At 40.2% G+C, this 13,728-nt stretch overlaps 2 protein-coding genes across 9 annotated transcripts in view; one reads left to right on the forward strand and one right to left on the reverse strand.

Moving 5' to 3' along the window:
* LOC144036130 (phosphatidylinositol-binding clathrin assembly protein-like) overlaps window positions 1-13,728 on the forward strand; it is a 23,997-nt gene continuing 10,269 nt past the window's right edge. Inside the window, exons 1-7 of the mRNA XM_077546483.1 lie at window positions 1-758; window positions 9,437-9,579; window positions 9,920-9,995; window positions 10,243-10,345; window positions 10,857-10,950; window positions 11,014-11,125; window positions 12,157-12,263. Coding sequence (XP_077402609.1) covers window positions 629-758; window positions 9,437-9,579; window positions 9,920-9,995; window positions 10,243-10,345; window positions 10,857-10,950; window positions 11,014-11,125; window positions 12,157-12,263 — 765 coding nt within the window. The 5' untranslated portion in view covers window positions 1-628. The remainder of the gene's footprint in view (window positions 759-9,436; window positions 9,580-9,919; window positions 9,996-10,242; window positions 10,346-10,856; window positions 10,951-11,013; window positions 11,126-12,156; window positions 12,264-13,728) is intronic.
* Window positions 5,345-13,728, reverse strand: part of rbm14a (RNA binding motif protein 14a) — a 27,378-nt gene continuing 18,994 nt past the window's right edge. For 6 of the 8 annotated variants that reach the window (XM_077546487.1, XM_077546484.1, XM_077546490.1 and 3 more), the window contains exons 15-18: window positions 11,178-11,223; window positions 10,997-11,096; window positions 6,169-6,278; window positions 5,950-6,025 (exon numbers count right to left, since the gene is read on the reverse strand). The gene's annotated coding sequence lies outside the window, so the exon portion shown is untranslated. Of the gene's footprint in view, window positions 5,653-5,949; window positions 6,026-6,168; window positions 6,279-10,996; window positions 11,097-11,177; window positions 11,224-13,728 lie in introns of those variants that run through there. The other 2 variants (XM_077546491.1, XM_077546489.1) reach the window with 2 other exon arrangements.

The raw sequence follows: 13,728 nt of genomic DNA on the forward strand, positions 1-13,728 counted from the left end.
CACTGCCATTTTGCACACAAGTTTGACTGACACGCGCGCGCAAACACGCACGCGCATCCCCAACCTATGGGGCGACCTCTATAGAGGAATTCAGGCTTTTGTAAGAAGAGCGGCGGCTGCAGGACGCGAACGTTGTGCACGCGGGGAGACGTTGAGAGGACACGCGAAGAAGAATGTCCTTTTGTCCTATTTGGACGGAGGACAGTTGAATCATGGATGATTTTGCGTTCGTTTGGTGATTCTTCTTTTTCTCTCTCCGTGAGCCTTATTCGCACTCATCAGCATCAGCCGAGGCGCGTTCAGGGACACTCTGTACGTTCCGGTGCTCAGCTTTGTTTCATTTCCGCATCCCAATGCCTTACTATTAAGGCGAATGTAGTTTTTCCTTTCTTTCTATTTTTTTTTTAAACCGAACGTATGACTCGTCGCTGCTCTTTCTCCTGCTTCTCATCATCCTCCCCGAGCAGAGACGGCCGATCCTCGCAGAGGGCATCACTCTCCTCCTCCCCTCCACTAAAGACATTTTGATCGTCCTCTACTACTACTCCCCCCGCCCCCCTCACCCCCATCCCCGTCACCTCCTCCAGGCTCCATCCGAAGCCGCTCCTCCTCCTCCTCCTCTTCCACCATGTCCGGGCCGACTCTGACGGACCGGATCGCCGCCGCGCAGCACAGCATGAGCGGCTCGGCCATTAGCAAAGCCGTTTGCAAGGCCACGACGCACGAAGTGAGCGGACCCAAGAAGAAGCACCTTGACTGTAGGTGAAAACACACACACACTCACACAAATGCCATCAGTGCACGCGCACTTTACACACACGCACGCACACGCCTTTCGCCCTTCGCGTGTATCTTTTAATTAGATACCATTCATCCACTAAATGTGATGTGTGAGGATTTACACGGAGGCCTAAATGCAATATCATCAAGTCCTGCAGCATTTTCTCTCCTTCACATTCAAGTTGACTGTCCACTGGTGCATTACTATCATTTATGTATGTGTGTGTGTGTGGGGTGTCCTTATCTGCACACTACTAATTGCCTATGCATGCATCCGTGTGTGCTTGTGTGTGGATTATTAGGTTAAGAGTCGTTTTTTTTGGCCCGGCAATAAACGATTGCATGTGATGGATGGAGTGCATAAGTAGGATAGATCACAACCTGTTTTAAAAAAAAAGAAAGAGAAAAAAACAAGGCAAACGGAGCAAATCAGTTTTTTCTATTGACATGAATTGAAATTTCAGGAATTGGTTCAGAAAAAAAAAAAATTAAATAAAATTTTACACTGTACTGTATCCCAAAATAAGACACAGGTTTTACAACATAATTACAACATAATTAAAGCACGTGCAGTAGTACTTGAGTGTATGTGCCTTTAAGGGGTGTGGCTTGATACATGTGATCACATGCACCCGAAGCAGCACCTTGCCAGTGTTGTCATTTTGTATTTTTGCCATTGACTGTTTGTCCCGTTCAATAAATAACTGTCAGGATTGCATAGGCGACGGTGGCTCTCCTTGCCCATATGCGGGGGCATCACAGTCCCACAATCGATTCCCTCCCAAGTGGTAATTCATTTGAAGCTAGCAAAAAAAACAAAGCAAAAAAAACAAACAAAATAATAATAATTTTGACACACAACATGTATGAGTGCGTTATTCTGCGTCCCAGTGGCCAAGGCAGGCCACACGAGAAGGAGCAGCACAATAAGCGGAAAAGACACATGGAATCACAGCGTACGAATGGGGCATGTCTGCCTCACAATCAGGAAATCTGGGTTTGAATCTCCCACTTTATAAAACATAATGTCAGGTTTCGATCTGTCCAGTGGTGTGAATGTTAAATTCATGAAAGATGTCCTTTGGTATATACTGCTGTTTTGGTTAGCAACATGGGCTCAGCAGTAAATTTACATTGTGTGTTAACAATAGCGTCTGAGAATGATGATGATTACAATCACAACTTCTTTTATATGGGAGAAGGGCGGTGTCTAGTTGATGAGACGTATTATTTGTTTTAGAGTTGTGTTGCTGTTTTGGTTAACGACAGTATAATGTGTGTCAACAATAATGTCTCTGCATTAAAATGGCTAACTAGTCCTTTTTTTCTGATGGGAAAAGGGAGGTGAAAATTCGAGGGAGGCATTTATCCATGTTTGAAAGACATGCTTGAGTGATACTGTTTTGGTTAGCAACAGAGTTTAAATTGACTCAGCTGTGAAGTACTTTGCATGTGTGATCATTGCATTAAGCACCACTTCATTTTTTTTAATCTATTGATTTATTTGAGGGAGGCATTTTTTTTCCTAAGAGACATGACTCTTTAATCTAGTCTTGTCTGTTTTGGTTAGCAACAGAGTTTAAATGGGCTAAATTTTGTCTATTTACTACCTCCTTTTTTGCTTGATTGGGAAAGGGAGGTGTCTATTCAAGGGAGGCATTTACCTATCTTTGGAAAAACATGCTTTGATGTTCTGGTTAGCTCAACAGTCAACAAATCGGTATTATGAATCAAGATAATAATTTAGAGATCATTATAACAACTTTTTTTTCTAACAGAAAAAGGGAGGCGTTTATTTGTCTGAGAGGCATGGGTCTGTGCTGCTGTTTTGGTTAGCAGAGTTCAAATGGGCTCAGCAGTTAACTAGTTAGTGTGTAAAAAAAAATTCTGTTGTGAAAAAGGAGGTGTCTATTTTAGGGGAGTGCTTACAGTATTTGTCTAAAATGCATGATTTGATATGTGCTGTTGTTATGGTTAATGATGAAATTCAAATGTTACAAGTCCTTTGTGTGTGAAGTACAGCGTCTATGAACTGGGATTGCTATACCGAGGAGGGAGGCGTTTATTTTTTTCTGCGAGACGTGTGCTTCTGTTTTGGTTACCAGTAGAGTGGCAATGGGCTTAACCAGTTAACTATTTCGAGTGTGAATAGTGTCTACTAAATGTGAGAAGCGCAGTTACAATTGATTTCTTTTTGTTCGAAGGAGGCGTTTATTAGTCTGTGTGATAGGATTAGAATAGTGCTGCTGTTTTGGTTAGCAACCCAATTCCAATGAGGACGGCAATTAACTATATTGTGTGCCAACAATTCTTCAACACTAATTTGCGGGGAGGGGTCTATTTGAGGGAGGCTTTTATTTGCCTTGCGTGGAAGGAGCACCTAACCACTAATTGAGACACAGCGTTTATTTATTTGAGGTGTCCTGTGCAATAACGACACAAAAAAGGAACCGAAAGGTATACCTAATGTTGTGTCCAGCGACAAGATAGAAAAATGGAGCAGGTAGCAAATGTTTCTATTCCATCTGTAATGAGATGAATTTCCACTGCGCTTTACGCTCATTGGATGGGGTCCTTTATTGCTGTTGCGACCGCTATCTAAGTAGCACTGCAGTTACTAAACAACGCAAGGCCATCCACCTTCAAACCAGTAAATGTCACCGCAGCCATAAGGAGCTTTTCAGAGGACGTTTCATCACCGGGGCGGCGTCCAAACGTTTGGAAACGTGGCCATTTTCTGATTGAATGAGCCGGCAAGAGGCTACATGAGCTTGTGGCTTGTGATCGGACCAGATCTGACCATTAGCGGCTTTAGAAGCTTTAAGTAGGGACCGCACGCTTGGCTCAACACACTCTTTTGTTTCCCCGTTTCCATTTCAGCCATTTAGACGAGCTTTTAAGGTCAGGCAAGGACACGGGGGAAGAGGTGTGTTTGCCGAGAGCCGGCTGCGTGGGTTCGAGCCCCTCGACGGGCCGCCATACATCACGCAGGATAAAAAGGAAGCCCCCCGACGACTCGAGGCAGTCTTTGTGTCTTTGAGCAACAATTCATGAGACGAGTCTGCTCCCGCTCAGCTCGCCTCGTTAAATGGGATCATAAAGAGGAGACGCGTACTTGCTTCTGCTAAAGAATCGCCTGCAAATGGAACGGAATCAATGGGGATGAAAATAATGAGACGCAGGCTTCTTGTCGAGGGGGATTAAAAAACACATCCCTTTGCTGCAGACGAGTGCAAACAATGCAGCGGAACGTTTTTTTTATTAACTGTACAAGCAATGTTCTGAGCAAGGTTTTAATGTTCTTAATGGACGTACAAGGGTAAAAAAATCAGTAGCCACTCTAATACTGAAACAATAAAACACTATTCCAGGCAGCACGATGGACTAGTTGTTAGCAAGTCTGAATCTCGGCTCTGATTTTGCTATGTGATATTTGTGTATACTGTACTTGCAAGGCCCTTTTTCTAACATCCCAAAACCACTGCAGTACATTTAATTTCCAGGGGAAAAACATTGTAAGCCTTTTTTTTTTTAAAGGACAATTAAAATGTCAAAGCCATTAATACAAGCGTAGAAAGAATGGAACCACTAATGTAGTGTAAAGGTGACAGGAAAATTCCAACCCTGGATAACAAATGGCAGCGCAGCTAGCTAGTGGCTAGCACTCAGCCTCTTCAGCCTCACTTTTAGTACTGTAGTATATTCTTCTACAATTACATTACATTTTGGAAAGGGTGTCACAAAAAAGACAAAGGAAAGGCAAAACAAATGTAACGTAAAAACAAAGTGTTAAAGCGAGCAACAATAAAGAATTCAGTAACAATCAAGTGCCGGAAACACGCATGGAATTTAGGTGGTTAATCGCTTGCTAGCAGCTAATGTTAGCATAGTATTCAACGACAGTGTTGACTAGTACACAGTCTAGAGTTCAGTTGAGCCACACAATCATCACTAATTTCCAGCTTGTATTCTTTTGGTCTCTCAACACAGCTTGTTGAAGGCCAAGAAGCTAGCGCTGTGACTAGATGCTAATTAGCCGTTAGCAACTATACTGAATGATGTAAAGTCCAGTTTATATCCTTGTGTTAAGAGTCCTTATTTAAGATTCAACCCTCCGGCTTCTATGCTGGCTATTTGTATCCACTTTACATCTTTGTTGAACCATTTTAGCTCTGTTAATGCTAGGGAATTTGTTATTTTATGATTTAGTCATTTCCAACTTCAAATTATACATTTTTTATATATCGTGGCCACTTCTGGCATGAAAACTACATTTGTTATTTGCTGGCTTGAATAGGGTAAAATTGGGTTTATTATAGACTCAACATTTAAAAATAATTTAGGGGTTAGGTTGTGTGTTGTGTAGCAAATTATATCATTCCTCAATATTTTTTTAGGACATGGTAGCAATTTCATGTAATATTAATAATTCCCGAAAGAGGTTTTTAAAGTTTACTGCACAACAATAGAGAAAATGAATGGTGCAATTTTGATTTTAATAAGAAGTGGAATCTACCTTTCATGACAGCATTTAAAATATAAGGGGGTAAAAATTGTCGTGAGATTTAATCAAAAAATATTTTATGCCATTTTACATGTAGATTAGTGCAAACAAACTGAAATTTGAAGGGTTTAAAAAGAACTGTCCCAAAATGGCCCCAAATAAGATGAAACTTTTTATAAAAGACCTGAGAGTTAAGATGTAAAAACTGCTAAAGAAAAAGCAAAACAGTCCAAATATTATGGATCCACCCTGGCCAGGCCGTGTAACATATTGCACTAAGGCGGTGATTCATTGTTCTCCCTGCATGCTTTGCTGCTCATTAACCCGGTGGAAGCTGGCTCTCATCAGCGCCGTCTTGATGTCGTGACCTTGACAAAGAGAGATGGGGGGCAGACTCTGTGACTATTTAAACCCTGGGAACTATTTACAAAGCGTGGCGAATGATGAGCACGCCACGCCGACTAAATGGGATTTTGTTAAGCCGCGGACGCGAGCGTGATCCGACGCAACGTGTCATCGGGCCCGCAGTGACCACTCGCTGCACAGCGTGATGTCGCACATACAGCTGGATGTTGTCATTTGAATAGATACTGTACATCAAACATTGTCTCAATTTCCATGTAAATGAACGATATTGAAATGATATTTAAAGAGGACACATGACAGAAAATTGACTTTTTAATGGCTCAAGCGGAAAACTGTACACTGGTGGCTTGACAGATGATGCTATCATGGCCTTTCCTGAAACAGATGTTTGTTTGTTTTAAATATATGATAATATAAATAACGAAAACAGATCCGTTCATGGTGTGAATGGCGAATGGGATGTGAAAAAGCCACACGTAAACCATGGTGAACGGTAAATATTGAACTTGTGTACTCACTGTTGGATGGATAGATACAGTAGATAGAAGCTAGCAGTTAGCCTAGCAGTTAGCCTAGCTTCTCTGTTTCTTCTTGTAATTTTCCATCAGTCTGGTACAGCAAGAGACATCTAGTTTGTGGGACAGGATGCAGTTTTCGGTGATTACGATCACAACTTGAACATGCACACGAGATTTGCATCAATATGAAACATGTTTTAACATTTACAGTTATCGGCCTGACTTGTTTGCAAGCAAATGAAGGAAAATCCATTTTAAAACGAGAGAGGAAGTGTTCATATTTGGTATGATTGTCAGGATGTTTGTGCCCCACTTAAATGTAAGCGCCAGTGCGTTTCTATGAGGAGCAGCTTAAGCTCGTCGAAGGCATACATTCCATCATTTTGTATTTGCGTACATACGCCCGGATGGACGTCTCGGGAGGGCGAAACGTGGGGAGTCAACTCGGGTTTTGTTCTTTTTCATCTCCATGGGAGGGGAGGAAAAAAACGAGGTTAATTATTCATCGCAGGCCTATTCATTTGCTCACTTTATGCGTGTAGGCATGTCGATTGAGTGCCGCCGCTGGGTTGACTTTATAATGTAACTCTCCATCTTGTGCTGAGATTTTCTATTGACGTGCTGCGGAGTCACGGCCAGCCAATGAATTTGTCCGGCAGCTCCGATTCCTCCGCCCGTACCTCGACTATTGTTAAACAATCATTTGCTCATCGATCTGTCTTCTTGTATTGAACCCATATGGACGTATACATCACCGAGCTCCCCTCATAAAAGATGACTTTGGCACGCAAGCCATTTATCTGCTCCACAGTGGCTAACAGTAAGTAAAGAGGTGGAGCTTAAAGGCTCGTAAATGTCAGCCGCGCTCATTTCCAGTACTCGTTAATCTCCGCGTGTCCATTTTTACCTTCTCACAATGCTTCTTTGTTGTTGTTATAGACAATAGTGCTACCGACTATTCTTGTTGCTTTCTATTGCAAGCTACACATTATTTACTGTACTGTATATAGGCAAGTAGTAAACTAGGTTGACCATATTTTCAATTCCAAAAACGATGACACTCCTCAAGATACTTGAATGATACGCAACTCCAAGTTTACTCAAAGATGCCATACATTTGAACTATGTTAACATATGCCTGCTCTGTATGGGTAGAACATAAAAAAACAAAATACATAACTTTTGAAGACTTGACAAATGAAAAAATAATGACACAATGTTGTAAGCCCAACCTTTAGCCAGTATTTCAATGGTAAAGAACTGAAACGAAAAAAGTATGTGAAAGTATGTAAAATGCTGACCTACTTTTTTCTATAAACAACAACTTTTTTTTTTAATATAACGCGCGCACACAAAACCCGGCTTTCTTTTTTCTCCTACACCCCTCGCGATCAACTTGAGAACAGTCTGCGTTTTACCAGTTGCGGCAACACTTTGCGGCACTCCGCCTCTCTTTTGCCTAACAATGAAAAACAGATATTTTCATGAATTTATAAAACCCATCCGGATGCCCGGAAAGATATAAGTATCAGATTGGTTGTTGATGCATATTATATAGTTTTGATGCTACTGACTATTCTTGCAAGAATTTACATTCATCGTATTAGTCATCTATTTGTAATCCGTCATCTTTACCTTGTACAAGCAGTAGACTAGTTATGGACATCCATTTATATTTTTATGTTACATACTACCTGATGATGTAAATATGTAGGTGAGACCAGGGCTAGTTATATCTCGGGTAAGTTGTCACATTGCAATTTTCTTCTCCACCAGAGGGCGCAGTGAAAATAGTAGAATACTAGTTTTCTTCGTAAAAATGGTCAGGGGTTGTGTACTGTCTGAGAAGAGAATAGCACATTGTTAGCTGACATGAGTGCCAGTTATCTGTTTTGCACAACCCAAAGTAAAACTTTTCAGCTATATTTTGAAACAGGCGTCGTACATAGACAAATTCTAGCAGAAAATCATGCGTACTCGTTAGAGGAGAGATTCGGGCATCTTGTCATGCCTCAGTCACTGCTCTGTTTTATGCTAACTTTAAACTAGAGCAAGTATTAGCCAACATGGTAGTTTGGGGCAACTTGTCTCAGTCATTTTGGGGTTTGTTGTCACATATGCAAAGAATTGTTCTTTAGATGATGGGTCTGAAGAGTGAGGAAATTGGTTTGCCAGGTTTTATTTCATTGTTTCAAAAAAATTGATTTTCCAGTTGTTGGAACTACAGTATGCCCACATTTCAGGACTAGTTTAAGTTTCTTGATGAACCATCCTTCAATTAACCAAAATACTTTATTTATTTATTATTTCAATTTAATCTCAAATTTCCAGTTTAAGGGAAGCAAAACATGCATTTGAGGCTGAGAGCTATGACCTATTTGCCAGCAGTTCCTAAGAACTTTAATCTATTTAATAATATTTTATGTTAAAGCTTGTTCAATGACTACTGTATGGTAAATTTTCAAAATCAATGATAAACAATTTCTCTGGCTGTAAAAACAAACAAACCAAAACAGGAGAAGGATAATTTTGTCCTTGTTTTATTAGTTGCAAAATCCAATGTGACATCTTACCCCATATAGTGTGACAACTTACCCATTGGTGGGCAACATGTCACATGTTCACTCCCTCTATTTGATGGCTTATAACGCTGCACTGACACAAATTTCCAGTTTAAGGGAAGCAAAACATGCATTTGAGGCTGAGAGCTATGACCTATTTGCCAGCAGTTCCTAAGAACTTTAATCTATTTAATGTTAAAGCTTGTTCAATGACTACTGTATGGTAAATTTTCAAAATCAATGATAAACAATTTCTCTGGCTGTAAAAACAAACAAACCAAAACAGGAGAAGGATAATGTTGTCCTTGTTTTATTAGTTGCAAAATCCAATGTGACATCTTACCCCATATAGTGTGACAACTTACCCATTGGTGGGGCAACATGTCATATGTTCACTCCCTCTATTTGATGGCTTATAACTCTGCACTGACACAAAGTATGAAAATGACATGAATACAAAAAATATACCCAACATTTTTATCTTTCATCTGGTATAGATTTTATTTTATATATGATGTATTGATTCCAAGAAATATATAAAAGTATGACAACTAAGTGATACAACTAGCCCCGGTCTCCCCTACATACCAGACATGTTTGCATTTTTATCATTCTTGTGTGCTTCTTTTTCTGTTGTGAAGTGAAATTTCCCCCATTGTGGCACAAATCAAAGCTTATTGGGTTCTTTTTTTTATTCCATAACGAAGACCTGATCCACTGCACCAACGAGCTGAACGTCAGCATCCCTCACCTGGCCGACACGCTGCTGGAGCGCACAGCCAGCAACAGCTGGATTGTGGTCTTCAAGGCGCTTATCGCCACGCATCACCTCATGATGTACGGCAACGAGGTCAGGACACACGCGCACACACATACACGCATACATGAATAATACAGTATTTTCTTTACACTAAAATTATATGACAGCTATGCTATTCCAAATAATGAGACTGCAGGGTTAATGAATGCAGATGTTGTATTTGCTGGAGCAAGAATTCTTAGCGTTATTGGTGCCAACTTTACATAGCGAGTCTTTTATGAGGTCCACATCCTTAAAAGTCATTGAGAAGAATTGAGGTCTTTATGTAGACAAATGATAGCTCTCGCTCATAAACGTCTGCCGCAGACAGACGTAACGACGCGGAACGCGAGCACGTGGTCGACTCTGGTGTCTCTCTTTGTCCCCGCAGAGACTGATGCAGTACGTCGCCTCCAGAAACACGCTCTTCAACCTCAACAACTTTCTAGATAAGGCCGCGCTACAAGGTGATTTATGACCCCCTTTGACTCAGCAGAGCTGTTCGAGCCCCATTGAATGACTTCCTGTCTTTTCCCGGCACTGGAACACTGTCAATAAGTCTGCAGCGGGTGGGCAAAAGTATTGGGACACATCTAATCAATCAGGGGTATTTGGTTAGACTTAAGCAAGGGATACACAGAAACGGGGTGCAGCGCTTGGGTGAGTTTGGTGTTTGTTTTCTAACACTAACCCCCACCCATCCCCTCCTTTCAGGATACAACATGTCCACCTTCATCCGACGCTACAGTCGCTACCTGAACGAAAAAGCCATGTCGTTCCGGTTAGCAGCGGTGGACTTCACCAAGATGAAGCGAGGGTAATACACTTACATACAAGCACAATCGTGAACGTATGCTACGCTAACATCAGTGGAGGTCAGTGTGTGTGCGTACTTCCCGTCTGGAGTTTTTGATTAGCTTGGTAAAGAAGTGCTGCATCCACGAGCGAAAATATAAAAATGAAAATACTATAATTGATCAAGTTCCTGTCGAGAGTTTTTAAAATAATAGCTATCATCTGCTTGAAGATGAAGTGCTGCATCCATGAGGGAAAATGCAATCCATGATTTGACTCTTTATGGGGGCTGCCTTTTTTCTTTCTACTTTGGGCTATTAGTTTCTGGCTTGCATAGTCGCAGCCCCTAGCTCTCGCCCCCGGTTGTCATGGTAACAAAAGCTGTACTGGGATTGGCCCTGCAATGGGGAAGGCGGGGTGAGAAGTGGCTCTATAGGAGCACCGCCTCAAAAAAGGCTTTGTCAACTTTAATGATAACGAACTGTATGCAAGCTAGCGTGTGTTTATGTCTGTGTGTGTGTGTGTGTTACCAGGGCCGACGGCGTGATGCGCACCATGAACACCGACAAGCTGATTAAGATGCTGCCGATTATTCAGAACCAACTGGACGCACTGCTGGATTTCCAGGTAACGTTTGATGTAAAGCGGCGGTGTCATCATCATCGGGCCTCACCATTTGCGTTCCCGCAGCCAAACTCCAACGAGCTGAGCAACGGCGTCATCAACACTGCCTTCATGCTGCTCTTCAAAGATTCCATACGGTTGTTCGCCGCCTACAACGAGGGAGTCATCAGCATGCTGGGTAAAAAGTACACACAGGACGCATGGAGTGTGGCCAATACATTAGGTACCACCTGCACAAGTTTGTGTCGAACCTGAAGTCAGACACTGCTTCTCCACCTTGAAAAAAAAATAAAAATACAGGATCATGGTGTTGGCCTTGATTTGATGAAATCCTGTAACAGACACCTGGGAAGAGTTTGAAATTGTGGTTAAAAAATGCACACGTCCTTGACATTTAAGAAGAATTGACGTTGTATAATTAACTAATTTGCACCCAAAAACGTATAAATATGTTCTATTTTTTATAGTACCGTGCTCCCAAAGACGTATTTATGGTTGAAGAAATGGTAGTTGTTACAAAAACGGCCAGCAGGTGGCAGCGGAGTATAGGAGATCAACCAGGGCCATGTTGAAAAAAAGCTGATTTACCCACAGTTTTAAACAGATTTGAGAATAATGATGAAACTTAGCTACAGTAATTTCTGTACTATAAGCTGCTACTTTTTTTCCCACTTGCATTCAACCCTGCGGCTAATACAAAGGTGCGGCTTATCCATCAGATCACAAGCGGGCGCACTATAAAGGAAGCGCAAGAGCGTCAGGCAGAGCAAAACAAACCACGTGAGCCCAAATACAGTAGCAGAAAGAAAAAGAGGCAAGACAATTTGCGCCCTCATAGAAAATAAATTAGCAGGAACCGGGTGCGGTAACATTAAAACACCTGCGGCTTACAGTCGGGTGCGGCTTATATGTGTAACAAACTCAAGTATTCCCCGTATTTAGCTAGCTCGGCTTATAGTCAGGTGCGTTTTATAGTCCAGGAATTACTGTATAATCTAATGCTAATTTCTGCTAAATGGAAACAAATAGAAATATATATTTTTTCTCTGATGAAAGAAGAGACGGTAATCTTTCTTTTGGTAAGTTCCAGGTTTTTATAGCAATAGAACACAATATCCTGTGGGTCTTGCAAAAAGCAGTCAAAATGTCTCCTAACCTTTCATGATGACATCATGTGACAGTGCTGATATTGTGACCCTCCCTACACAGAGAAGTACTTTGACATGAAGAAGAACCAGTGCAAAGAAGCACTGGAGCTCTACAAGATCTTCCTCAACAGGATGACCAAACTGTCCGAGTTTCTCAAAGTGGCTGAGGTAACGTTTGGGGCGGGGCGGGGTCCTCCGAGGTCGGAGTTTGGGAATGGAAGAGGAGGAGAAGGCGGGCGTGTCACTTTTACATTTGCTTTCAACTCCAAGGTTCTCTTCTGAGTTCCTGGATTGTCCTGCAGGGGGCAGCATTAGTTATTTGGGGGCCCAAGGCAAATCCAATCATGGGGCCCCCGCATGAGTATTAATGCAAATATTTTGAATATTAATGTTGATCTAAATTCAACTTCCTGAGCCAGATGAAAAGTAAACGTGGAAAAGGAAGTGGGAAAATAAATCGATCATTTGTAGATTCAGAGACTGCATGACCTACTTTAAGAATCTATAAGAGAATGGGATCAATAAGCAGTATCAATAATGGAATCAGAGACTGTACATTCTTATCGATTTCCATCCTTAGTCGTGTCACTTCACTTCATCTCCGCTGCATCCTCCTCTGTTGACATTGACAGCAGTGCGAATGCAACTGGCAAGAGCGTCTCGCTGCTGTCAGTGACGGTTACGCACATTCGATGTCACCATTAAAAAGGTTGGAACCTTTGCTAGGATTGATATAAAAAAATCACTCATTTGAATATGCGCGAATTAAAATTGAAATTGAAACCGCTTTAAATTGAGACTACTTTATGACTCAATTTTTATGACAGAGATATATATATATATATATATATATATATATATATATATATATATATAGCTGTCAAACTATATATTAAAAAAAAAATCAGATTAATAGCATTTGAATTTTTTTTTTTAATCACTTATTTAAAAAAAGCTTTTTATCAATATTTTTGGCCCGCCAAATTTGAAAAGCACCTGTTGCGTGTTAATTCTTTCAACATTTCATGTTATGAGGAGGTCTTCAACATTTTTTTGATCCACTGCACACTCTCAACCTCCGCTTTCTCTAATAAGTTAATTACTTGCATCATTTAAAATTCTAAACAATAAGACCCCAGTAGTTTGACCTGAACAAATATTCTGAATGTCATACGTAAACTTTTATTAAATGCTTTACTTTAATGCATATTGTTATGCTCATTGCTCAAACACAACATGTGCTGCCTTAAACGTAACCATCCGCTGTCAGCTAAAGGATCATTTGCGGCCACAATACATAATGTGATCAATCTTCGTTAATACATATATAATATATTAATGCGATAATTTTTCTTAACTTTACACTTTTGGACAGCACTAATATATATATATATATATATATATATATATATATATATATATATATATATATATATATTTAAATATATATATTTATATATATATATATATATATATATATATATTTAAATATATATATTTATATATATATATATATATATATTTATATATATATAAATATATATATTTATATATAAATATAAATATATATATATAAATATAAATATATATATATAAATATAAATATATATATTTATATATAAATATATATATA

The sequence above is a fragment of the Vanacampus margaritifer genome, chromosome 16 (assembly GCF_051991255.1).
Source record: "Vanacampus margaritifer isolate UIUO_Vmar chromosome 16, RoL_Vmar_1.0, whole genome shotgun sequence".
NCBI lineage: Eukaryota > Metazoa > Chordata > Actinopteri > Syngnathiformes > Syngnathidae > Vanacampus > Vanacampus margaritifer.